Source organism: Cnephaeus nilssonii, assembly GCF_951640355.1.
Source record: "Cnephaeus nilssonii genome assembly, chromosome: 1".
Lineage (NCBI taxonomy): Eukaryota > Metazoa > Chordata > Mammalia > Chiroptera > Vespertilionidae > Cnephaeus > Cnephaeus nilssonii.
Genome location: NC_137072.1, coordinates 26231609 through 26258773, shown reverse-complemented (window position 1 = coordinate 26258773; position 27165 = coordinate 26231609). Strand labels below are relative to the sequence as shown.

The following is a 27165-nucleotide window of genomic DNA, read 5'->3' as shown; positions in this document are numbered from 1 at the left end:
GCAAAGTATGATTTAACGTTCCTGGTTTTTACAGTTCAAGGACGATCCAGAAGTAACTACACAATAATTGAATGAGTGATTGTTTGACATACCTTTTTTTTTTTTTTTTTTTTTAGAAAGGATTTGAATGGCTCACAATTAGAAATAATGTGTCAGAGTTTGACACTAAGAGCTCTGGAGAAAGAGAATGTACTCCATCACAAAACTATAAGCTTTTTTATTTACTACAATTGATTATTAAATTTAGCTCCTTCTTTCTTTCTTTCCTCTCTCCCTACCCCCTCTCTCCCTCCTGCTTTCTTCTTTCCTCCTTTTTTCCCCCTTTCTCTCTGAGACGTTCTCAAATAAATAAAGGGTGAGCAAAGGGCAGCCCACATCCCCTTGTTTGGAGGAGAGTGAAGAGCAAACAAAACAAACCTCAAATCTATAAAAATATATTGCAAAGGAAAGGAATGTGGACATCATATTAAAAATTCAGAAATTAATTCTGAAGGTGTTTCTTTGTTGGAGTTTTGACCTCCCAGGAGAAATGGCCTACAGATATGACATCTGCAGTTTCCTCCTCCCATGAAGCACACAAATGGACAGCCCCAGTCATGCACACAGAGCTTCCCATTAGGCGTTTATTATTAAATAGAAATGAACAACCAAGGGTTACCAGACATTTAGGGAAACATCCTATGGCAGAGGCAGAGACAAATATATGTAAATAGGAAACAGGAACTTAAAGGAAATTGACCACAAAAAGAGAAAAATACTTCAAAAGTATGATTAATATATTCATATATTAATATTAATATATTGAACACATTTGATATTTTTAAATATGTAATATATTCAAAAACTAAGGATAAAGTAAGTACAATTTTAGGTATACACATTCTTAAAACTTTGTCACTCATCTCCACTTCCTTAAGAAGCTGCAAGAGCATATGCCTGACTAAACAGAGAAACTTAACCAAAAAAGGGAAATGCACATGTCATACAGCCAGGCCTCCAGCCCGGGAGAAAAAGGAAGGGACTTGGACGTTTGGTGAAGGGAAATCCCAACATGACAGCTGGCATCAGGCTTGCAGAACAAGGCTTAAGGAGGGATATTGCTAGAGAAAATGAAAAAAAAAATAGATGTACTTTATTATACAAGGTGGGGACCTATGTCTGGAGTGGAAAGTGTGTGGAAGAATTAGTGATAGATGCATAGAAAACCAAGAAAATGTACAAAGGGAACTACTAGTATTATTACAAAAAAACAAAAGCCAACGCTATCATAGTACACTACCTGGCTTCATTGCTAATGGTGTTTACATAATCATAATAATGTACACATTAAATAACAATTTAAACAAAATCTGAGATCTAAGTATTTTTGGAGGAAGTTGGGGGAATATGTGAAATGCGCACACCACTGTGTGCATTTGTGGTGGTGGTAGGGGCTGGTTTGTGAAGAGAGCTAAATCCTCATCATCCATAGTTGGGGGTAAATAGATAATGTATAAGACCCCAAAATAAAGAAGTAGCAGAATAGGAATATTATTCTATATAATAAAGAGGCAATATGCAAATGCAACTGTCACACGCTCACAGGATGGCTGCTTACGACCAGTCTGGCAGGGGGGTTAGTGAGGGATGACCAAACGACTGAACAAGCAAGCTGCGTGGGGCGACCAGGCTGATGGGGGGGAGGGGGGGCGGAGGCATGAGGGGCAACCAGGCCAGCAGGGAGGGGGCAATTGGGGGTGGCCAGGCCAGCAGGGCGGGGTAGTTGGGGGCAACCAGGCTGACAGAGGGGGGCAGTTAGGAGCGACCAGGCTGACAGGGAGGAGCAGTTGGGGGTGACCTGGCTGGCAGCGGGGGGCAGTTAGGGGTGACCAGGCCAGCAGGGGGGACAGTTAGGGGCAATCAAGCCAGCATGCAAAGGCAGTGAGGGGCAATCAGGCTGGCAGGGGGGGGGGGGGCAGTTAGGGGTGACCAGGCAGGCAGGCAGATGAGCGATTAGGAGACAGCGGTCCAGGATTGAGAGAGGGATGTCTGGCAGCCAGACATCCCCCAAGGGGTCCTAGATTGGAGAGGGTGCAGGCTGGGCTGAGGGGGGACCCCCCCTCCCCCGCCGCCATGCATGAATTTCATGCACCAGGCCTCTAGATTTTAAATAATGACAGAGTTGAGAGTGGATGCCTTTGGCATATATGATTCAGAGATGGGGAAATGACAAAACATAATTCAGAATTTGTGGCTATCACTGTGAATTTTATTGTAATTATTTGAGTTCTAAAATCAGAATCATTCATATTATCTTTCCTGCAGGGCATGTGGATATTCTGTTGGTAAGATTCTTAATAATCATTATATTCAATTTGATCTCAACTATGAAAACAATTTCAAAGAAAAAAAACCCAGCATACACACATCAAAATTTTAATGAGTGTGTATAATTCCAAGTATTTTATATTTTTTATTTTTCTGAACTCTCCTAATTTTGGTCAATAAGCATCTATTGCATTTGTAATCAGAAAAAAAATAGATTAAAATTAGAATACAAATAAATTTATGTCACATGGTTATAATCCTATCCAATAAAATGGTGATATGCAAATTAACTGTCACTCTGTCACAAAGATGGCGGCACCCATAGCCACAAGATGGTGGCACCCAGTCCTCTCAGCCCCACTGGAGTCCCCTAGTCTCAGGGTATGGGGGGGAGCGGCCACTGAGAGCAAGCAGCGTGAGCGGCCTGGCGGAATGCTTGCTTCGTCACCACGGTGATGAGGCACGCATTCCTTGAAGAGCCTCTGGGCCGCGGGCGTGGAGCGGCCAGGCCCCACAGAGAGCTACTGGTGCATGGATTCATGTGCAGTTACATACATTAGTTACATAATATTATCCATTGCCAAGAAATTACATTGAAATATGGTACTTTTTTTTCTTCAGATAGCAGAATTTGGCAAAATTTTAAGCTTGAATGTGATCATTTTGGGGTAATAAAAAGTGGTAGAAACATACAAAGATGTTTCATATTTTTGAAACTCACTATCCAACAGGAGACAATTAAATGGAAAACAAAAGTGGCTTGTTTTTAAAATGAATAATGATAGTACTTCTATTTATTCATTCAACAACTTTTGTCCTTCTTATGTGCCAGGCACTGGGCATTGGGCATTGAAGGAGGCCAAGTGCATGGCTAATGGAGTTCACATCCTAGTTGGGGGAGCAGACAATAAGCAGAAAGCAAATAAATGTGGAATATCAGCTGGTCTGAAGTGCTGTGCAAGCAATAATAGAGGGAAAGGAAGAGGCCACGATGAAGTCTATTGAATATGGGGTGTTTGGGGTAGGCCTCATGGATCAAGTCATTTGAGCAGAGACCTCAACGAAGTGAAATAATGAACTGGACAGCCATCTAGACAAAGGCAATAGTGCATGTGGAGTGGGTTGGGAGGGTGTGTTTGTGTGTGTGTGTGGGGGGGATTCTTAGCATATTCAATGAACTGAAAAGAGGCCAATGAGCAAAAGGGAAATGGAGTGTGAGATAAGGTACAGAGGTAGGAAAGGAAGGGGCAAAAGTAATGTAGGGCCAGTGGGCTATTATAAGGATTTGGGATTTTCCATTAGGAGATTTTTAATGAGAACAACATGAAATGATTTACATTTAAACCTATCACACTGGCTGCTGTGTTGAGAATGCAGGGAAACAGGGTGGAAGTTATTAAAATAAATCTAAGCAAGTGGTGATAGTGTTAATAATGGATATGACGAAAAGTCATTAGACTCTGGATCTTTTAAAAACATACAGCCAATGGTACTTGCTTATGGACGTAACATAAGGTGTGAGAGAAAGGAATCCAAAACAGACATCAAGGTTTTTGACCTGAGCAATCAGGAGTTTGGAATTATTATTTACTGAGATAACAAAGCCTGAAGAAAGGACAAGTTGGGTAGGAAAATATAGTTATATTAATCTATAATCCACACAGTATATGCATATAGATCTGTCATTTCACAATTAATAATCTCCTTTCACACTCATGAATCTTACTTTTGTTTTTCGCTAAGGGAAGGTAAAAAAAATCTGAGGCTATATTTCAAAGCATTTGAGCTACATGGAGGACAAGCAGCCATGGCCCCTCAAAGGGGTCACTCAGTACCTCTGGCATAGAACTGTGTTATGCAGGACTACTCATCTGTTTAGAACTTGTGGTGGTGGGTTGTTCTGTGACTAGTCCCATTCAGCCATGTGTTACCAATAGGCTTAATTTCTCTGTTTACCCCATTTTGCCATATATAATGACCATTTGATCTTAAAATTTACCCTACCAATGACCCTGATGTATGTTGTGATAACTAATAGCCTCTTAAAACAGCTTTTACAAATATTGTGGCAGTTTATTGAGATTTTGTCCTATCTAAAATATTTAGAGTTTGTCTGAGATACAGTTGTTCAATGGGAATATTCCTGACCTAGTTTCCTGACAATGATTTATGAGACAATGAACTCCTTAACCAATGGAATATAATATCCCTGACTGCGCGGGACACTTACTGTCACACGCTCACTGTTGCAGGACGGATGAGCTTCCAGCCTCAGGTTGTTAACAATTAGTGTGACCTGCTTTCCTTCCTGCACAGTGATTCTCCACTCACAGATCCGGCCATGAGGATTTGGGTTAGGGTAGTTGGGAGAAGTAAATGTTCCAGTAGGGCCCTGTAGATCTCCACCGCATGCTGAAGGGGGAAGAAAAAAGGATTTCCAATGAAACCAAATTGACCCTTTCTATAAAGAATATCCTCAAAATTAAAGTGTGTTTTTCCCCATTCTTATATTAGACAAAATTATTGCCTTATTTATGTGGATCCTGAGAAAGAAGATACCTACTAAGAAGAGGTCATTGTGGCTAACTGGGCTTAAATATAAAAAAAACAAAGCCTAGCAGCCACTTCTACACAGGGAACTCTCATGAAAACTGCACTTCAGGGAGAAGCTCGCACTGAACTGCTGGCCTGCACTGTGTTCCTGCCATCTGAGCCAGCCCTTATAAAGGAGTTCCTGGAATCCTATTTCAACCTATAGGACTGAGGCTTTCCCCATCCAATCAGAGCTTCCCAGTTCTATCTCCATCAGCTTCTTTACCAACCAATCAGAGCAGCTCCATTCTGACCAATCAAACTGTGAAGATTTGGAGTCCTCATTTGCATGAGGATGGGCCAATCAGGAACCAGGATTGGGGACTTCAGTCTATTTAAATCAGCTTCTCTCCCCTCTAGGAACACAGTTACCCTTTTTATCTAAGAGTGAGTTTCCCTGGCTGGAGCTGAAACACCAAAGATGTCACAACAGTGCACAAGGGAGCAGACCAGCACAGCGTGGAGAAATCCAGCCACTAGCAGAGCAGAGCTGTCTCCCTAGAGAGGGGGTTGGCCCCGGGGCTGCCTAATCCCAGAGTTGCCTCATAGCCATGCTGTTTTCACACTGTGCTATATCACAATTGAGCTGTTTTGTACTCAATAAAGTTTCCTCTTCACTGCACCCCAAATTGAGGATTCCTGCTGGCATTCAATTGACACCAATGACCACTAATGACGTAACTATATGTATGCAAGGACTTACACAAAACATTTGTATTCACTTCCTATTAATATTTAACCTTTGTTTCCATGGATGATAGTTCATAGCATTTTACCATCATGGCCCAAGAAATATAAGACCAATAAATGTAGTAATCTTAGAGTCAGGAAAATCAGTGGGCTAAAGTACTTATCCTCTTTTTTTTTTTTTTTTTCCAGACAAGATCTTTATTTTACTTGAGTTTGTCAGGGAATTTGAAATGCAAATTCTGAGTAGGACTAATAGGCTGGCTTCCTTAAAATGAGTAATGTAGTACATCCCCTTATGTCTCTCCTAGTGCTTGTTCCCTTCTTTTGTAGCATTGAGCACAGGTGTGGTTTTCAATTGTCAGTGTGACTGTTGGTTGACATCTGCCTCTCCACTACGTTGTAAGGTCCAAGAAGACAGGAGTCAGGTTTTTAGTTTTGTTTTTCTTGGGGTGGGGGGTGGGGGGGTTTATCCAACTGTTATAACATCTGTGCCTAGCATAATGTCTATCCAGTGTAGGTACTCAATAATAATAATAATTATTATTATTATTATATATATATATATATGTATATATATATATATTTTTTATTTTTTTTTTACATAAATCCATGAACTTACCTTCCAGACTGGATTCAAACCGTAGTCTGAATCCTGAGGCAGTAAGAGAGTCATCTGTGACAAACCGGACCAAAGCAACATTGCTAGAAGTGTCCACGCTGTCAGGAAGGATGTTTCCACAGTATCTGCCCAGTAAATTTCCTGTGAGAGTCAAATAAGTAAGTATGTATATGTCCAGGTAAGTGATTTTATTTAACCTCTCCTGGAGGTGTTCTGCACATATGAAGAAAACAAAAGATAAGACCCTGTCCATGAAGAAATGATAACCTCTGTCAAGAAAAGCAGGACAAATATGAATAAAAATCAATACATTCAAATATATGACGTGTAAGATAAATGGTGACCAGTCAGGGCAACGGCATCTCAGCACAATGAGGAAGGCGAGCTCATTTGGTTAAAGAAATGGTAGGAATAAATAGGGTGACATGTGTTCATCTCATATTATTTTCAGGCTACATTACCCTTTCTTCTCCTTACTCCACATAATGTCCCTCAAATAACTACATATGGCCCTGGAAGAATATGCTCTCTCCGTGGTCTCCAGGGTAAGCCATAGGATGACCATACCTGCGGTTCAGGACACCCACTGTTTATGGGTGCGTGGAGGGAGAGAAAGGCTGGCACTTCCCACATCTGATTGAGCTGCACTTCTTTGCCAAGAATAGACATAGTTTTGCCTTTCTTGGAAGTGAGGAAACTTCAGAGGCTAAATGAGTACATGTGAAAATAAACACCCTTCCCCCCCCCCCAAAAAAAAAAAAAAAAAGATAGCATGTTTTACTGACCAGAGGTATGGTTTTCCCAGATCTCAACAAAGTCTTTTTCACAGCCAGAGGAATTCTGAAGGTTAAAGTCTTCAAAATGGATGGTGAGATAATGTCCCGAGGGACCCCTGAGATGCCACTCACACAATAAATCATCTGAATATGCAAGTGTTGGATATCCGATGCTTTGGATGACACCACTTTGCCCTGTCAATGTTCCCCCACACTGGGCTGCAAAAGAAAGAGCAATATTCTATTATAGTTTTTTTTTACAATTTCACCAGGACATTTGAAAACTTTTATATACCAAGTGAACATGAATTGAAGTTTTAAAAATTCTGAAAGCCCTGGCCAGTTTGGCTCAGTGGATAGAGCAGCAGCCTGCGGACTGGAGGGTCCCAGGTTCGATTCTGGTCAAGGGCATGTACCTTCGTTGTGGGCACATCCCCAGAGAGGGGTGTGCAGGAGTCAGCTGATCGATGTTTCTCTCTCATTGATATTTCTAACTATCTCTCTTCCTTCCTCTCTGTAAAAAGTCAATAAAATATATTTAATAAAATAAAATAAAAATTCTGAAAATCTTAGTTAGTGCTCCCTTACTATTGGAAATCTACTATGGATGTACAGATAAATGAGAGCAGAAGTTCAATCCAATAATGGGAAATGAAAGACTGAAAGACTTGAAGGGTATATTCTGTAATATCTCTTTAATTCTCTTAGGGTACCATGTGAAAGGTATCAGTTACAATAACATTTCATTTCAAGAAACAACTGATAGATTGTTAGGGCCTGCCCAGTATCCTGTGTTGAATTCTGAAAACTGAGTCTAACTTCAGCTGGGAAGGGTGCTGTAGTTCCTTTGTGATGCTGACCATTTCTAGTTTAACTATTAAATACACATTTTACTGCAGTAACTGGTATCTCAAGGCCTTGAAAACTACTATTCAATTATTTTTCATTAGCCAGGTGTGATAGATTGAGTTATATATAATTTGTATCAGCTATGAAACAACCTATGGTATAGGTTAAATGTTTGAATTATATACAATTTGCATCAGCTATGAAACAACCTAAGGTATAGCTTAAATGTTGTTATAACTCAGCTTTCCAAGTGTTGTATGCATCAAATATGTCTGGTTAGTGTCCAGAACATATTACAGTGAATTTTTTAAGTAAGGAAATCAAAACACTGAAGAGCTCTTTGCTTTTTGTCTACTGACTGATTTGGCACTAGAGGCTTAGGGGGGAAATAAACTCAATTATCTATTAATAATGAGGAGTTCAAAATCACTATTTTAAATATAGTTAACATTTACTAAAGAGTTTTGCTATTTAAAATAAATATTTCATGATAATGGGAAGAAAGAAGAATTTGATTTAATGTATTTCTCACAAACAAGTTAGGACAAAATACAAAATATTCAAATTTATAAAAGTGTTTTAAAATGAAAATCAAAAGTAAAAACTAAAATTAACAACTTGCAGTGTTAAACATTTATATTCCTTACTTATTTCTATCATTAAAATAATTATTAAAATTAGGCAGATGGAAAAACTTCTTTTATAATTGTGTGTGTGTGTTTTTTGTTTTAATGTATTTATTCTAGCACTACTTTCTTATTGAATATAAAAAAATGTTACCTATAGAATACTTGGCCTTGAATCCCACATGAGTAGAGCTGTTGTCAGACCGGAATCTCAAATATATCACCTCTCCTGAGGACAACTGACTTCTGGGCAAAGAGGTACCACAAAACTTGGAAATTATTGGTGCATTTGAATCAGCTCCATCTCGCAACTCAAGATAATTGGATGTACAGCTAAAGTGAAAGAAAATTCTGTTTAATATATGAAGATAATTGCTTTGACATATTTTGCTAGAAAAAGATTTCACCCACTTTTTCCAAGGGCATTATTAAGTTAGCTTTACTGGAACAGAAGACACTGCAACAGAGTTAATTTAAGTGTCATGTCACTTCAGAATACTCTACAATATTCTTCCTAACCGTGACACACAATTTAGTTAGAAGGTAAAAAAAAAAAAAAAAAAGCTGAGGGGTTTACATGTAGCACACTGAAGAATATTCATTTTCCTTCCATATTCTGTATTAGTTTTATAAGTTTAATAGTCATTCTCATATTACCCCCTAGGAATTTAAAAAACACACAAGTATTTTATTTCACATGATGATTCAACACATTTCATATGACAAAGATGAACTCTCTCTTGACAGCTCTGTGACCCAGGCTAATGGACAGTCTGAGCTGGAATTTTCTATGTCCATAAAAGGGGTCAAATATTTACCCAGTATTTCTGAGTCAATCAGCCAATTAATGCTCACTGAGTGGGAGAGTGGCGTCGCATAAGGTGCCCATAAATGGTAAACAAAAACTCTTGTAACTAAGTTTTGTACCAGACACATATTCATGCAAACGTATGCACACTTTTGTTAAATGAGAAAAAATACAGATTTTTTTTTTCTTTTTGCCTATTCCCTTTGTGTTCAACATAGTAAGACTTACTTTCTGGTGTGTTATCTTTCAGAATTCTTATTAAATAGAAATTAGAAATTGTACTGTATTTGTTTTAGTCCTGTTTCTGAAATGGTGACCTCTGATGTCACATAACACAAATTTCCATTTGTTAAACAGATATTTTATCATTTATAACACTCAGTGTGAGGCTGGGCAAATAAATCCTCATCTAGCAGAGACACTACAGTTTCCTGTGAGAGGAAGAGCAGATCACATAAATCTCCAACAGCCATCCTCAGTGTCTCTTGGAGGATAAGCATGGGGTCACGAGGGACAATATCAGTAAACTATCTGCTCAGCAGACCGGAGAGTGTCTGGCAGGCAACGTTTTCAGCCTGGAGGCATTAAGCGTTTGCCTTCTGCATCCCTAGATTTCCTATGCAGTGTTTGTGGCTAAGAAATGAAGATGGAAATTGTACTGAGACATGACAGCTAAAAAAAATACCAACTCTGGTGAGGAGAAAAATTAAATGGAGGTGACCTACTTGGGTGTTACTTCAATATTGAATTGATCTTCGAACTGTAGCCTTATGAGCTTTCCAGGAGGAGCAGCTATGAGCCAAATGCAATCAGCGTGCTGGGGATAATTGTCCGGGTGGTTGGGTGAGGTCACATAACCAACAGAATCCACATCATGGATGTAGATGTTACCCCCACAGGCTGTCAGGAAACACAGTTAAATCAATCTACAGTCTGGAGAAAGAGCACAGAATCAACTGCCACGATCATTTTTTAAAAAATGATCTTTATCTGTATTTCCAATCTCAATTTTCTTTCATCTGAAATTATTCTTATTTACTTTTTAAGCAAATAAATTCTGAATTTGCCATCAAGGAAGCTAACAAGTGTGTCACTTTTTAATTTGCCAAACCATTTATCCTCTCTGGAAGTTGCATTTTTCCACAATGATATATGGTGCACAGGACAAGCAGCAGGACATCATGGGAGCACTACCACAGACCACCACTTAAATAAGCATGTGAATGCACTGGTACTAATAACTGCCCACTGGCTGTTCAGTTCAGTAGAATGATGCAGCGCCGTGATCTTAATGTGTTTAAAAGACTTAGCAGGTATATATTTACACAACTCTGTGGGCAATCACTCATTATGTTGCTTCAGGTTTTAGATGCATTTGTGCAAGAAGAAAAATGAGCTTTTAAACTTTTCTAAAAGACCAAAGTATTATGAAAAAAATACTTTCATTTTATCAACAAATATCTTTGGCACTCTTAGCAAACAAACCAAGCAATAAACTGGCTAAATTGGGTACTAACCATACCAATGAAATTAACCTGTCCAATACCTTAGCCTTACAGAATACCAGATCTACTAAATCCTATTGATATTTATTTCCACTCTCATTAAGCCATGTCTGGTCATTTCCTGAATTTTGTCATTACCCAGAACTCCTTCGTCTCTGAAACCTTAAAATATAAATTTCTTTGCCTTTAACTCCCTTGCTTCTGGTGTTTCAGAATTCTTGCAAAATCTCAACTTTATACTTGTGTTCTATTCAAGCCATTCATCAAAATTTCTGCCACTGCAACTGCATGTTCTCCAATCTCAACACTGTGAAGCAATCCTCCCATGTTTTATGTAAATTACAAGTTATTTAAAACTTGACTGTATGCCCTAATCCCTTCATTCTCGCCATTTCCTTTCTAGTCTCAGCCCTTGACTTGGAGTTCTCCTTCAGAAGAAAGTTGAAGTCAGATGAGACCGCTCTCCATTTGTAATCCTTTCGTTTGTTACCATCCTTAATAAATTCATTTGTTTCTCCACCCCCCTTTATTTCCCCTTGCACACTGCCTTCCTGTATATCCGGGTTGGGCTCCCATTCCTCAGGGACCTTGCCCTATTCAATCCCTTCACTTATGCTTTCAATCTGTCTCTCTCCTCCTTGCTCCTTTGATCTTTCCATATATCACAAGCTCAAGTAATTTACAGTCACTTTACTTCCTCACCACCCTCTTTTTTATCTTCTTCACCCTCTCTTCACTTTTCAACCCTATGAAAGCACTTTTGTCTGGGTCCACCCTCGCCGCCTCACAGTTGTGTACCCAAAGGTCTTTCTAAATCTTCATTCTGTATCCACGGCATTTAACATGTTTGGCCACGTCTTCCCTTTTTATATTTTTGTCTCTTAGCTTCCTGGACACTAAGCTCTCCTCTCCTTGTTTTATCCCTCTCACCATTCCTCCTTTGGTCCTTGAGTGCCTTTTCTAGGCCTTCCCTGGCATTGCTGGAGATTCCCAAGAATCCCTCTGTAGGCCCTTCATCTTCTCAATCTAAATACCTTTCTGATTGTCATTCATCCTCATGACTTAAACTACAACCAGACTGCTAATGATTCAGATATTTCTAAATTCAATCCAGATCCCTGTTCCCACCTTTAGACCCCTGTTCCAACAGCCTATTGGACATCTCCAATGGATGTATTTCAGAGATTTCACACTGACCATGCCCTAAATGGACCTTATTATCTACTCACCATCTAGAGGTCCATGTGAGTTAATGACAGTATCATCTTCTCTTCTAATTGAGTCCATCTTCACTACCTTATTTTTTCCTTAATACTTTTTACCATATGACATACTGTATATTTTACTTGTTATCTGTGTTTTAACACTAAAATTGAGCTCCTGAAGACATAAATTTATTTGTTTACTGCTGTATCTCCAGGACCTATCGTATAGGTGTCTGTCACGTAGCAAGTTCTTAATAAATAAATTTGTGAAATAAAAGTATCCACCCAGCCAGAAACCTATGGGCCATCTATGGTGCTTTCCATCCCTTCCCTTCTCTCCCACATCCAGCTGACCTCCAAATCCACTCAAGTCCGTATATATAATCTCTCTCAATATGCCTTCCCTTCTACATTCTTGATGACATTGCCTTAGTTTAGGGCTTAATCCTTTTTTGGCTGAATTACTCCTTCATCTGGTCTCTCTACCTTAGTCTTCCTCCTTTCGATGTGTTTTCAGTGCTGCAGCCACACTGATGTTTCTAACCTGATCATGCCACTCATGCTTTGGATTAAGATCTTCCAAGGGCTCCCCATTGCCTTTCAGTTAAGATCATAACTCCTTATGGTGGCAGCTATGGCCCTTAGCATTATGCTTCCTGCCTGCTTCACCATTATTTTTAACTCATTTTGACTCCATTTTGAATTCTTTCAAATCCATGGATATGCCTTATTGCATGACCAATGAGAATTTATATGTTGTCACATCTTTTCCTCACCGATTGGCATATCTCTATTCATCTCCTTCCTCTGGAGCCTTCTCTAATCCTTCAGGCTGGGCTAGGTGTTTCTCTTACATGTTTGCATAGTTCCTGATGCATCCCTCTATCTAGCACTCATCATGCCATGTTCTAATTGTACCTTTGCTTGTCTGTCTCTTCCACTGCACTATGAACTCCTTGGTAATTTGCAAGGTGTAAAGCACTTAGTAAATGTTTGCTTAATTACTTAATAAGTCAATTAATTGGTGAAAATAAAGAGCATTGAGGACAGGAACATGGAAATCTCAATCAGTTGTCTCTGGGGAAAGATGGTTTGGAAATAGGAGAATTTGGTGTGGAAGGCTGAGAAATGGTAGTAGCGTAGAAGTTAAGTGGTGGAAAGCTAGATGGGGGAAGTAAAAGGCTGACTGTGTAATTAGGGGAAATGGTTGAATGAGAAAGTTGGGAGAAAGGAGAGTGATCAAAATGTTGGGGTTGCCCAGCAATAGAAATAAAAAGACAGCTAAGTCTAATATTAAGGTCAGAAAGATGGGGAGAAAGTAATAGCCATACCATTCTTACATGAATAGAGGGTACACAAAGGAATAATAAAGGAGTCACAGTGTTTGCAAATAGACCTTTAGTTTATCCAAATTCCCACTAAATGTTGATTTAAAAAATATAATTCAAGACTGAGTCTAGCATGGGTATAGATGGAGAAGCAGAATTCTGTGGAGTGGGCTGAAGTCTCCTCTCCAGACACAGGCACCATTACTCTACCAAGTCTCAGGACTTGGTGAAATCCTGCCTAGTCATGACTCAGCAGCAAAGCTCATCATGGAGACAGGAGGGAGGAGAACTCCTGACCTACAGTGTGATGGTGCTAGTGTCACAGAGCTGTGTCTCCAAAGGATCCTTTCAAGTGCCAGAGCCACGTGTGCTGGGAAGTGAGGGAAGACATTCTCTGTCGTCACAGACCCTACTTGAGCTATTAGATGATTTTCAGTATCAGTTGGTGGAGACTTATTTATTTTTCTTTCCCAAAATGAAGAAATTATGCTGACATTAATTCTAATATTTTGGAGAATGTGTAATTAAGCCTATAACATCATAGATTAATATGTATTTGAAATACAGTATATTCAAGAATCTGAGACTGAGATCATAGAATTATCCTAAAATCCTATCACCTAGTACTCTACTGATACTATACTACCTTGTTTGAAGTTATGTTTTTTTACATATTTATTCAATTAAACATTTTATAAAAAATAAATGTCACAAAAATTAAATTGTTACAGTAGAATTAAATTTAATTATAATCAAGTATAATTAAGTATAATTAAGTAAAGATACTACTGTAATATATAATTAAATGGATAATAGGATCAAAGGATTATGTATTCATTTAAAAAGAAACATAAAAATGATTACAAAACAATGTAATTATTCTTTTCAATGTTTCTGTAAGTGAATGTAACTTATAATTAGGTATTTTATAATGGAAAAGTCTAAGAAATTTCAGGGATCATTAAGATCAATTCAGTTTTGCTCATGGAGAATTTTACTTTTGTTATGTGGCCTTGGTGGGGGGGTGGAAATCTAAGCCTTCTTTTACTTATCTGTAGAATAGGAACAATGATACCTTCCTTTAAAAGTAGTCATGGTGACATATTGAATGTATCAAGCATAAAGTAAGTGCTTGATAATAGGTAGCTATTCTCATTACTCTTATTTCAGAAAAGAAAGCTTTACATATTTTTTCTCAAGTCTATGTAAACAAGGAAGACCAAACAATTGCAGGAAAAGTTCAGACATTATTCTCGGTGAAAGTACTTACCTAAACTCTTTGCCTCATATTTGATCTTAAATCCTTGCCCTCCGTTACTATTATCAGAAATAAACTGAGCGAACATTTGATTGTCTGAGGTGAACAGAGTGGATGAAGGGCGACTGCCACAAAAATGACCATTTCCTCCAGGGGGTCCCACGGGTGGAGAAGAGATGTCAGGTCCGTTTTTTAGCTGGAAATACAAATTAAAATTCTATACATTCCTCCATATTAATAAGGATGAAGTACAAAAGTTCTAGTTCCAGGAGAGAAAAATTATCATTTTGTTTTCTGAATGAAGTCTGCAGAGAAATAATTAGAAAGAGTAGCAAACAAGACCTACCACCAGGGAATCCCCCTCGCTACAAGAAGAGTCCCTGTTTGGAATCTGGAAGGGCTGTTCAAAGTGGACAGCGATGGTCAGGCCACTCTGAACCAGGACGTGCCAAGAGCAGTTGAGGTTGGGAGGGTAGGTCTCCGGATAGTTGGGTGATGTGATAATTCCTCTGTTTGCATGCAAATATCCACCACAACCTTCCCAAGAAGAAACAAAGAACATTAATTTTTAAATTGTAAAATTAAAGAAACCCTTTAAATAACATTAGGCTTTTCTATTTTTCTTGAGGATTTTCAATAGAAATGTGGTTTGAAAATAACTGAGGCCAAAGTGTGGAAAATGAAGAGCACAACAAGTATTTTTGGGTGCACACTATTGGGTACTTGTTTTGTTGTTGTTGCTAAAATTAAGAAAGGGAAGTAAGCAATAGAGACCGATTATTTCCATGAAGTTTACTTTACAGATGAGTAAGACACACAATAAACACATGTAATATGTGAGATGGTGTTAAGTTCTACAAAGAAAAATGAACAAGGAGAGGGCTAGTGGGACTGTATTGTCTGTGGAAGTTAGAGAAGGCCATGTTGTTGGAGTAACAGCAGGACCTGAATGAAATAAGAGACTGGGCCATAGGCTTTGTGAGAGAAAAGCATTCCGGCCCAGAAAACATAGGTACGTCATGAAAGTCCGAATGGGTGCAGCTGAATGAGAGATCCAAAAGGTAGCAGGGTAGGTCATGCAGGAAACTAAAAGGACTGATTTTTAATCAGAAAAGGAAGACGTTGAAGGGTTTTGAGCATCCGTAGGGCATGCTCCGACTTAACTTTTAGAAGAATCACTCTTTCTGTAATGTTTAAGCTGTGAGAGAGGATAGAGAAAAGCAGCAGGGTGCCCACTAAAAGGGTGATTTCTTGAGTCTAAGGAGAGATGATAGATGCCTGGACTGGGGGGTAGAAATGGTGGGAAGTGTTAGAATCTAGACATATTGTGAAAGTAGAACCATTTTGATTTGCTGATGATTAGGATTTATAGAGTGAGAAAAGACGAAGCAAGAGTGATGCCAAGCTTTTTGGTTTCAATAGCTAGAAAAAATATATACCTAAAATAAAATTGAGAAGAGTGTAGCATGAGAAAATTTGGGAGGGATGGTGGAAAATGGTGGGGGTCAAGAGTTCAGTTTTCCACACGGAAACTTTATTTATCATGAGCTGTCATACATACGAGATACACGAGAGAGAGTGAGAGGCTGGGAGTTCAGGAAAGAGAATGGTCGGAGCCGGCAGTAATTTGCCAGTTGTCAGGCACTGAACAGCTCATCAGTGAGTGAGAGCTGAGAGTTCACACAACTAGCTAAATCGCAGTGGTGGGAATTTATCTTAGGTCTGTCTGATTCCAAAGCCCATTCTGTTAAACCACTATGCAGCCTGCCTCTCTTGAGAAGACAATATATCTTCAATCGCTCTCTACTCTAGAAAAGACATAAATAGTGAGAGAATGTTAATTTTTAAGGTTTATATTGATAATCTACTTTAAAATTATGTTTTTTTCAGTTAAAAGCATGAGAGCCTTTTGATATTTCATATTCCATTAAATACTTCTTGAACTTTAATCTAGCTTGAATTGAAAATTATTATTGGACTTCACATTTTGTCAAGATTTGAAAGTCTCAATCACACTACGCGTGACAGCCTGCCATATACTGTGCACATTCTCTAACTCATCAAATTCCTATTTCAAGACCAGAAAACTCTTCCTGTCACCCTCCAAATGAATTATTTTGACCAAGGGATTTATGAAGATATCTTCTATATTGCTTTGACCAGTTATTTCCTGAACTGATAATAACTCTTACTTACTGCTCCTTTGATATGTTCCGACTTTGTGCTGTCTCCTAGTTCCAGCCACAGCTAGGCTAAAATTTTGTTTTAAAGATCTTACTCTTGTGCCTACTGTGGAGGGAAGATACCCCACCCAGATACCCCATCCTTTTGTATAACTTGGCCAGTTTCTTGGATCAGGACTCAGTACCTGACATAAGGATAGCCATCCAGAGGCTGGGCAGAGACCATGTGCTCTGACTTATAACAAACCTGTGTCCTAGCATGGAAAAATGAGCAGAGTAGATTAGGGAGAGAGCAAGAGATAGGTGAAATGAAGGAGATCAGACTAAGTAAATTAGGTCACATTACTCTTGTGAAAGGAGGCATTGAAGCCCGCCCTGGTCACACTGAAGTCCGAGGTGAACCGGAGCCACATGTACTCTCCAGTGGACCGGATGGGTCCCGGGATCTCTCTGCCACAGAGGACCGCCAGCTGCTGTGCCATGTTATTGTCTCCTGGAATCAAGGAAAGGAAACACCAGCATAAAAATATGCCTTCAGAATCTCCTCCACCATCATTTGCAACCCAGCCAAAGAGGCTCACAATTTTTCTCAGAGCGTCTGCATCCCTAGCACATAATGCGATTCTCAAATAGAAGGGCAGTCCAGGGACTACATCATTCTGGCTCCAGTTCACAATGGTACCACCTGCCTTCTTCTTTACTCTTGTTATTGTTGTTGTTGTTGTTTGATAAACACTTCTCTGAAAGTTCCCAGTCTTTCTAAAAAATGACGGACAGTTCTTGCTGACGTTGAAACTCAGAATCAGAGTACACGGATTGGGAGTGACTGTGGACCAGTGCTGATGTGTGCGTTAGACACCGATCTAAATGATTCCTATTGCTGAAGGTCAAGTATCTAAAACAGGAAAAAAGGGCCCTAACCGGTTGCAAACAAACAAACAAACAAACAAACAAATAAATAGATAAATAAAAACAGGAAAAAGGTTGGGTCTTCAGCCTCAGATCCTATGCTAATGTTATAGGGTCATTTACCAAGATGTGTGCCTTCAGCTCCAGAGGTGTTTTTAGTTTTTCTTGTTTTACTCTTCATTTGTTAGTTGTTGTTTTGCTGTTAAAAGGACATGTGTGTCCTTGTGTGGAGGATGAGAAAAAATAGGATCAGTAAGTGTGCTCCTCCAGAGACACGGAGGAGGCTGGGCCACCTCATGGCCCTTTTCCTTCGGCTTCTCTTGGTTAAGTATTAGTCAAAACAACTTGCCAGTCCTAGCTGGAATGGAGCAGAGGAAATTATAACAGACTAGGAGTCCTTGACTGGGAAAACACATTATATTTTTTCCCAAGGGCAGAGAATTAATGAATTTCATGCTTATAAAAACAAAAATAAGGTATTAGACAGGAGGAGATTTGCCCTTTCACATAACCAGCAAAATGAGTCCTTTTGGGCACTGACCACTACCTAAAACTCATTATTAACTACTTCAGTAAAAAGTGATTTTCTGTAATTACAAATGTAATGGCATAGCTAGAAATACAAGATGCTTGAAAGGCATTCTTTGGAGGGTTTCTGACTTCTAGAAACTTTTTTATTTTTTATAGTTTAAAATTTTATCTCTAACTATTTTTGCATTTATCTTCACTATGCTATTTTGCTACACATTTCACACAAAATTGTTTTTGTTAGTTCATTCTGTAATCATGTGTATTGCCAAATTTTGAAGTTATTATATATTAGTATTTATTTATTATGTGTATATTTTACCTCTCAGGGAGACTGGGGATTTTTTTTTCTAAACTTCTCCAAGACTGCTGAAGCAATGCTTGTCATTAAATAACTACTTATTGATGAATTAAAGACTTAGTAGATAACCCAATAACCACAGGATGGTTTGTCCTCCCCTAGTCTCCATAATGAACACTGCAGTATTTCTAGAGCTTCCCACATACTCAGTCTATGGATTGCAGCAGGAAAGAAACCGACCTTTAGAAGAGAGGGCCAAGTCAAAGAACAGTAAAAGAATAGGACTAGAAGGTCATTTGGGGATTCACTCTCTGGCCCAGCATCATCATTTTAGAGATGTGGAAGCTAAGGCCCCAAGAATATTAGTAGCTGACCTTTATTGAGCAATTACTATTACCACTCTGAGTGCTTCACGTGTAGTGTTTGATTATATCCCCACATTAACACTATTCGGGAAGTGTCACTATTATCCTCATTTTGTAGACAGGAAAAAGTTGTAAAGGAGATAAATAATTTGTCAAAGGGCATTGAGCATAAAAATCAACAAGAGTTTGAAACCTTAGCCAATTAACTCCAGATGCCCAAACTATGCTATTAAATGATTTATTTACGATCATAAAGAAAGATCTAGGAATAAAAGGATTACTGGTTTTTGGTACATTTTTTTCTTTTCCCTTTTTCTTTCTCCTTCCTCTCTTCCTTCCTTCTTTTCTTAACTTTTTTTTAGGTCGAATGTAGTGTCATGGAGCCTCAGTTTATGGAAACCTTTGGTATGCAGAATTTGTTGGGCATGGTCTGGAAAAGACTGATTCAATGTTGAAGCACGACAACACTGCAAAATGAGTAAGCAGGTGGGAGAGTGACTCAGCTCTCCCAGGAATGCCCCAGGGGCCCCTGTGGGGGCCCAGGAATGCCCACAGCCACCAGAGGGCCCTGAGGCTATGATGACTGGCCAATGGGCTCTAGATATTTGCTTCAAAATGTTCTATGACCTGGCTACTCAGAAGTAAAAATATGGTTGGACAAAGAACAAATAATTGAAGTGGGACTTAAAAGTTAATTCTAAAATATATTACCACTGTGCATATGAAAAAAAAACACCAACCCAGCAATTAACACATAGTAGGTATTCAATAACTATTTCTTGAATGAATAAATAAACAGATACAGAAAGAGTTAACTTATTAGACATCTACTCACACTGTTGGTGAACAAAAAGGAATCTATATAGATAACTCACACAACCAATTAAGATATTGCTTTGGCATATGCTCCAATTAACAGAGTTCTTTAAAGCAGCTCTATGTTTTAGTAAGAACACCTTCATTCTATAAAGAGAATATGATGAAAACTCTTTTAGAAATATCTCAAAATAAATTGAAATCTAAATCAAACTATTCAAATTCTCCATATACCAAAGGCCAGGGTTTTTGCTAGAGGGTTTTGCAATCATTACTTTCCCTGATCCTCACAACAACCTCCTGAGTTAGATGTTAGTCTCTTTCACAGATGATAGAAGAATCTTGGGGCCATTTAGTAATGTGTGCAAGGTCACCCAGAAGAAAAGTTATTGGCGGAACAAAATCAATAAAAGTGTTTTTTTTTAATAACCATAATTCACCCATTGACACAGTTACCTACTGAAGATATTTTTAAAATTTCCACTGGGTTCTGAATATTTGGAATATGTGTGTGAGGATGCACAAATGTTATTGCATGAAAAATTTAAACTTTTAATATCCATGGGAATGCCTTGATAGGAGGAAAGTTCCTCTGGGCAATGTCCTGACAGCTGATTATTGATAGGAAAAGAGGGGAAAGTTATGATTTATTATGTCTTCCTGTTTGTATGATTAATTTGAGTCTTCACTTAGGATCCAACCTCCACAGAAGGAAAATAAAGCACCTTTGCCATTGATTTTTCTCACTGTTTAAACCAAGGGCTTGCACACTAGCAACCTGTGAGCCAAAAACAAGCACATGTTTGTTTGAAACCACCCCCCCAAAAAAAATACTCTGAAGCATTTTTCATTAATTTAACATTTGGGAAATTCATAGAAAATGCATTATTTCTCACATCTCCTAAAAAATAAGACCCAAAACATTGAGCCTGCATTCCTAATAGCTGCCCCTTCAGTTCTGTTCTCCAGTTTAACACGTCACTGGTTATGCTACCTGTTGTCTAGGTAGGCATTTGAAGTTCCAACATCTACCATGTAGAGAAGTGGTTCTCAAACTTTAGAGGCCATCAGAATCACCTGGGGGCAGAGACGGGGAGCAGGCAAGTGAACACTTCAAATCAAGGGCAAAATGTAAGGAGGTGCCAAAGAGCTTAGAAATCAAGATAAATAATATTTTAGTGCAATATTTAAAAATTGACTTTAATGCAAAATGAACAAAATAATAAAATTTTAAATATAGGCAGGCCCTGACTATGCAGTCTGCCTGGTCCTTCCTGCCTTACTCTCCTAACCCTAATCTTGGCCCTGCCTGACGAGCTTTTGAAATCACAGATCTGGGACCCATCCAGAGACTCTCTAGTTTTGTAGGTCTGGGATGGGGCTTAGAATTTGCATTTCTAACAGATTCCCAGGTGATGGTGATGTTGCTGGGCTGGGGACCACACTGTGGGAAACATTGGCTGGAGGTTATGGCCTCCTTAATCTTCTTGGTCCCGTGCAAATGGTGAAGCATGGTTTGTACAGGTGCACGTCAGCATCATTCATATCCCTCAACCAATGCATAGCAATACCACGCCTGTGTATAGGGGACAAGGTGAAAATTATTAGCCCTTAATTCTACCCATTCCACCCAGAGATTCAGTATACAAAGAGAATTAAATATATTGTAATTACAAATACTTTTCACACTTGGATCTTAAAGTCTGAGTTTAAGACTTATCCCCAAAGCCTTTCAACAAGACAGCAGTGCTACCTGGAAACTCAGACTGTTACTTCCTACTTAAACCAAAGGCAGTGTTTCTTCTTCAGAATGTAGTGCTGTCCCTGACATGGTATGTGGATGATTTTACTAGCAACAATTTCATAGTTTCCTTATGTTCTTCAGAAACGGAAGCTGATTCCAGTATTTGATGCCTTCATTGACCATAATAATATCTGTGAAATTCCATGCAAACAGATGAAGGTAGTAAACAAGTATGATTATAATGGAATGTAGCTTAATATGTGGTAAGGTAGAAACTTCGTAGCCTTTTGTTTTATTTTGTGTTTTTAAGGTTTCTCACCATCTCGTATCACAAGTTTATCATAGTTGCATGTTCCATGAGATTCGATGTCCAGGGAGAGGATGTTGAGTTCCACAGTGGAGTCAGGAGCCTGGATCAGCCACACACAGTCAGCACTGTTCCCGTAGTTTTGGGGCCAGCCTGGGGAGAAAAGAAAGACTGGCGCCTCTCCGGTCCTCAGGAACCCACCGCAGGCACCTGCAGAGTGAAAGGCAACATCTCTGAAATGGCTCTGAGGACAGACACTAGTACTCTCACTGTACGGTGTCAGTCCTGTGCTGAAATGAAATGGCCAATTAAAACAATTTTCTCAAAATCCATAAATATTTATTAAACTCACTGATTCAGACAGCTGTGGTTAAAATATTTATTGTTTTGTGAATAAAACCACATTGTATTCTACTTTTTCACTGTAATTTTAACCCTTTCATTAATGGTTTATTAAGCATGAAGCAAGTCGACATAGAAGACCCTATTCTTCTTATTATTATTATTATTTAAGTAGAACTCTGATTCCTATGTACTTTAATCTTTACCTTTTTAGTATAGCTATTCATCATGCAGTTTTATCCAGGCAATTTTGAAACAATTTTCAATTTAGTAAACTGAAATATTTTTTTTAAAAAAAGTAAATGAGCTCATAACAAGAACAGGCTTCATTATTTTCATTCAGGTTTTTTTTAAATAACGGCTTTATTGAGCATTTATTCACACACTAGAGGCCCGGGTGCACAAAATTCGTGCACGGGGTGTCCCTCAGCCCAGCCTGCACCATCTTCAATCTGGGCCATCTCGAGGGATGCCCGACTGCCTAAACAGGCAGTCGGGCATCCCTCTCTCAATCCAGGACTGCTGGCTCCCAACCGCTTGCCTGCCTGCCTGCCTGCCTGATTGCCCCTAACTTCTTCTGCCTGCCAGTCTGATCACCCCCTAACCACTCCCCTGTCAGCCTGATCGACACCTTACTGCTCCCCTGCTGGCCTGGTCACCCCTAAATGCCCTCCCATGCCAGCCTAGTCGTCCCTAACTGCTCTCCCCTGCTGGCCTGGTCCCCCCCAACTGCCCTCCCCTGCAGACCTGGTACCCTCCAACTGCCCTCCCTGCTGGCCTGGTCCCCCGCCCCCCCTCAACTGCCTTCCTCTGCAGGCCTGGTCCCCCCCAACTGCCCTCCTCTGCAGGCCTGGTCCCCCCCAACTGCCCTCCCCTGCCGTCCCGGTCATTCCTACCTGCCCTCCCCTGCAGGCCTGATTGCCCCCAACTGCCCTCCCTTGCAGGCCTGGTCCCTCCCAACTGCCTTCTCCTGCTGGCCTGATTGCCCACAACTGCCCTCCCCTGCTGGCCATCTTGTGACAGCCATCTTGTGTCCACATGGGGGCGGCCATCTTGTGTGTTGGAGTGATGGTCAATTTGCATATTACCCTTTTATTAGATAGGATAAAATTTAGCCTTTTAAAATGTACAGTTCCGTGGTTTTGAGTACACTCACAAAGTTCTGCAACCATCACTGGTATCTAATTTTAGGACATTTTTACCACTCTGAAAAGAAACTCCATACCCATTACAATTCTCTATTCTCCACTCCACCAGCCCATGGAAATCACCAATCTATTTTCTATCTCCATAGGTTTGCCTATTCAGGAAATTTCATATAAATATAACTATACAGCCCTAGCTGGTTTGACTCAGTGGATAGAGCATCAGCCTGTGGACCAAAGGCTCCTAGGTTCAATTCCCGTCAAGGGCACATACCTTGGTTGCAGGCTCCTCCCGGCCTGAACCCTGGTCAGGGCTCCTGCAGGAGGCAACCAATCGATATGTTTTTTTCACATCAATGTTTCTCTGTGTCTTTCCCTCTCTCTTCCATTCTCTCTAAAAATCAGTGGGAAAATATCCTCGGGTGTGGATTAACAAAAACAAACAAAAAATAAATATAACCATACAATATGTGGCCTTTTGAAACTGGCTTCATTTACTTAACATAACAATTAAACTTCACCAATATTCTAGCCTGTATCAGTACTGCCTTCATTTTAAGGCCAGATAGTAGTATTACACTGTAAGAATATACCACATTTAGCTTTCCCATTCATCACTTGTTGGGCATTGGGGTTGTTTCCCTTTATACACTACTAGAGGCCCAGTGCATGATTGAATCATGCACGTCTAGGGTCCCCTACATGCTTTCGCTTTTCGCGGTGGAGCTGGGTGCCTGTCCGCTGGTGCACCAGGCCTTTCAGAAGCCTCTGGCTCTGCGGAGGCTTCTGAAAGGCCTGGTGCCAGAGCAGACAGGCACCCAGCTCCCCCACTTTTGATGGTCCGCGGCCGCTGAGGGGGGCTGCTGCGGACACCTGGCTACCCTGCCGTTGAGAGGCGCAGCTGGGTGTCCGCGGCAGGCCCCCTCAGCGGCTGCGGATCTGGCCATTGAGAGGCACAGGGGGCGGGAGTCCCGCCCCCTGCGCCTCTCAACAGCAGGGTAGCCCCCCTCAGTGGCAACGGATCCGTGCCTCTCAATGGCCAGATAGGCCACCCCGAGTCTCGCCCCCCAGCCTCCCGCCACCCAATCATGGGCGTAGCGGAGTGATGGTAATTTACATGTTACTCTATTATTAGATAGGATTATGAATAATGTTTCTCTAAATATCCATCTATACATTTTTGGGTGGATGTACATTTTCAGTTCTCTTAAGTATATAATGAAGAATGAAATTGCTAGATTAATTGGTGGTAACACTGTATTTCAATTTTTGAGGAATTGCTAAACTGTTTTCCAAAGTGGCTCTACCATTTCACATTCCCACCAGCAATGCACAGGGTCCCGACCTGACATGTTTATGTCCTTCAGGTGACCTTAGTCCACATTAGCCATATTAGGCTTCTTTACTTTCTATTGCTTTTTTTTTTTTTTTTTGCTGTTTATACCACCTGATTTGTCATTTAATTACTATATTGTTACTTAACTGAAATAATTAATGCTTTATCTTTTCCAAATACTGTTAAGCTTCTAGAAGGTAGAGAATATATCTTGGTTTCATTTCTTAGTCAGTGTATCTATAATAAATCCTCAATAAATATGTATTGAATATGTATTGTATGTATGCATAAGAAATTCTGATGAGTCGATGTTCAATATATTAATACATTTTAAAATGTTAAGCTCTTTTTCATTTTAATGAAAATCTCAGAGTGTGATCTCATCATGAGATAATCATTTATACTATTTAGATAACTAGTAAGTTATAAAATTCTCTCACCCTCTTACTTTCTCCTTCCTTGTTCTTGATTAAGAAAAATGAGATTTATTATATTGTATTTACTCATCCACTAAAACTATATGATTATAAAATACATGTGTAAGAGGAAAACATTTTTTGTGAGTACTAAATTGTATTTGCTGATACAATGCTTTGCATGAGTTAGTGATTCCTTCTCTAACTTGATATTTGTGGACATAAAAAAGCTTAACTCAAGTGTACTTATAAGAGCTATCCAGACTTAAATGAATAGCTCTAAATTACATTTGGCAATCTTGCCTATGGCTCTTTGCTCTAGGATAGATTAATATGTTAAGGAAGAGATTCATATTCAATGTTATGAAAGTACTTTATAAAGGAAGTGAAAATAGTATCTCAGAAGAAAATACTAAGTCACTAAATAAAAGTAACTATGAGTTATACCTTCAGTAATTTTTGTTAATACAAACTCTCAAGGAGTTAGAAACAAGTAATTATTTAAGGTCCCTTTATTACTACAATAAGTTCACAGTTTGAACATTCTTCAATGAATGAAATCCTATGATAATGTGTCCCAATCAAATATTTCAAGAACTAAGACTATCCTCCAAGAAATATCTGTTGAATTTCTTCTATGTCAATCCTCACATCTATAAAAGCCATTCAAAGTTATTTAAACAAATTTTTAAGGAAAAAGCACAGTCTCCCAAAACACTGCTCATTAAAGGAACTAAGGATGTCTTAAAAATCCTATCTAATAAAAGGGTAATATGCAAATTGACCATTACTCTGTCTCAAAGATGGCGGCTCCCATAGCCACAAGATGGCAGCACTCAGTCTCCTCAGCCCTGCCAGAGTGTCCCAGTCTTGGGGTGGCTGCCGCTGAGAGCGGGCAGCGTGAGCAGCCTGGCAGAATGCTTGCTTCGTCGCTGCGGCGACAAGGCAAGCATTCTGCCCCGGCCGGGAGGGCCTCTGGGCAGCAGGCACGCACGCAGAGCTGCCGGGGCGAGATGCTTGTGTTGTCACCACAGTGATGAGGCAAGCATTCCGCACCAGCCGCAGAGGGCCTCTGGGCAGTGGGCATGGAGTGGCCAGGACCCGCAGAGAGTAGAGAACCACGGGGAGTGGGCACCTAAGCTGTCAGGGCTCCCGGGTTGGAGAGGGCTCCCCTGAGGGCTCCCAGACTGGAGAGGGTGCAGGTCGGGCTGAGGAACCCACCCCCACCCCACCCCACCCCCATGCACGGAATTTCGTGCACCGGGCCTCTAGTAGTAAAATAAAAGCTTAAAGTTTATGCCAGCCCAGCCGGTGTGGCTCAGTGGCTGAGTGTTGACGTATGAACCAGCAGGCCACTGTTCAATTCCAGGTCAGGGCACATGCTTGGGTTGGCGGCTCATTTACTAGTAGGCGGCATGCAGGAGGCAGCTAATTAATGATTTTCTCTCATCATTTATGTTTCTCTCTCTCTCTCCCTCTCCCTTCCTTTCTGAAATAAATTAAAAAAGGAAAAAAGAAATTCCATTCTTAGCCCTATCCGGTTTGACTCAGTGGTAAGAGTGTTGGCCCTAAGACTGAAGGTTTTTGGGTTTGATTCTAGTCAAGGGCTTGTACTTTGGTTGCAGGCTTGATACCTGGCCCTAGTTGGGACACATGCAAGAGGCAACCAGTCGATGTGTTTCTCTCACATCGATGTTTTCTTCCCCTCCTTTCGATTCTCTCTTAAAAAAAAAAAATAGGCCAATTTTACCTTGAAACATGAAGGTTTACAACCAGCAAAGGGTAAAGTGAAGCATTTCTGAAGGCAAGTTTAAAATGAAATACAGAAGGAAAGCAGTTCTTTTTATTAGTGGATCCTTAACTAGTGTGTGTGTGTATATGTGTGTGTGCGTTGTATTTGAAAATCAAATTTTCAGAGATCTCTAAGGTGATCTCTAGATATTGTAGTAGAATATGTTATGGATGTTAAACCATTAATTAATATGAAAAATATATGGGAAACTAGCATTTTTAGAAATAAACATACAGTTTTTTAAAATATATTTTTATTGATTTCAGAGAGGAAGGGAAAAGGAGAGAGAGATAGAAACATCAATGATGAGAATTACTGATCGTCTGCTTCCTGCATGTCCCCTACTGGGGACCGAACCCTCAACCCTCTCATGTGCCCTGACCTGGAATTGAACTGAGACCTCCTGGTTTTTAAGTTG

The 27165-nt window shown here is 39.8% G+C and overlaps 1 protein-coding gene across 1 annotated transcript in view; it reads right to left on the bottom strand.

Annotated features, from left to right (window-relative positions):
* The window catches only part of CUBN (cubilin), a 324986-nt gene that overhangs the window by 83771 nt on the left and 214050 nt on the right, over positions 1-27165 (bottom strand). Inside the window, exons 40-48 of the mRNA XM_079772268.1 lie at positions 21729-21926; positions 17093-17239; positions 14910-15100; positions 14576-14759; positions 9993-10167; positions 8614-8792; positions 6994-7203; positions 6209-6349; positions 4538-4719 (exon numbers count right to left, since the gene is read on the bottom strand). Of these exons, the coding sequence (XP_079628394.1) occupies positions 4538-4719; positions 6209-6349; positions 6994-7203; positions 8614-8792; positions 9993-10167; positions 14576-14759; positions 14910-15100; positions 17093-17239; positions 21729-21926 (1607 nt within the window). The remainder of the gene's footprint in view (positions 1-4537; positions 4720-6208; positions 6350-6993; positions 7204-8613; positions 8793-9992; positions 10168-14575; positions 14760-14909; positions 15101-17092; positions 17240-21728; positions 21927-27165) is intronic.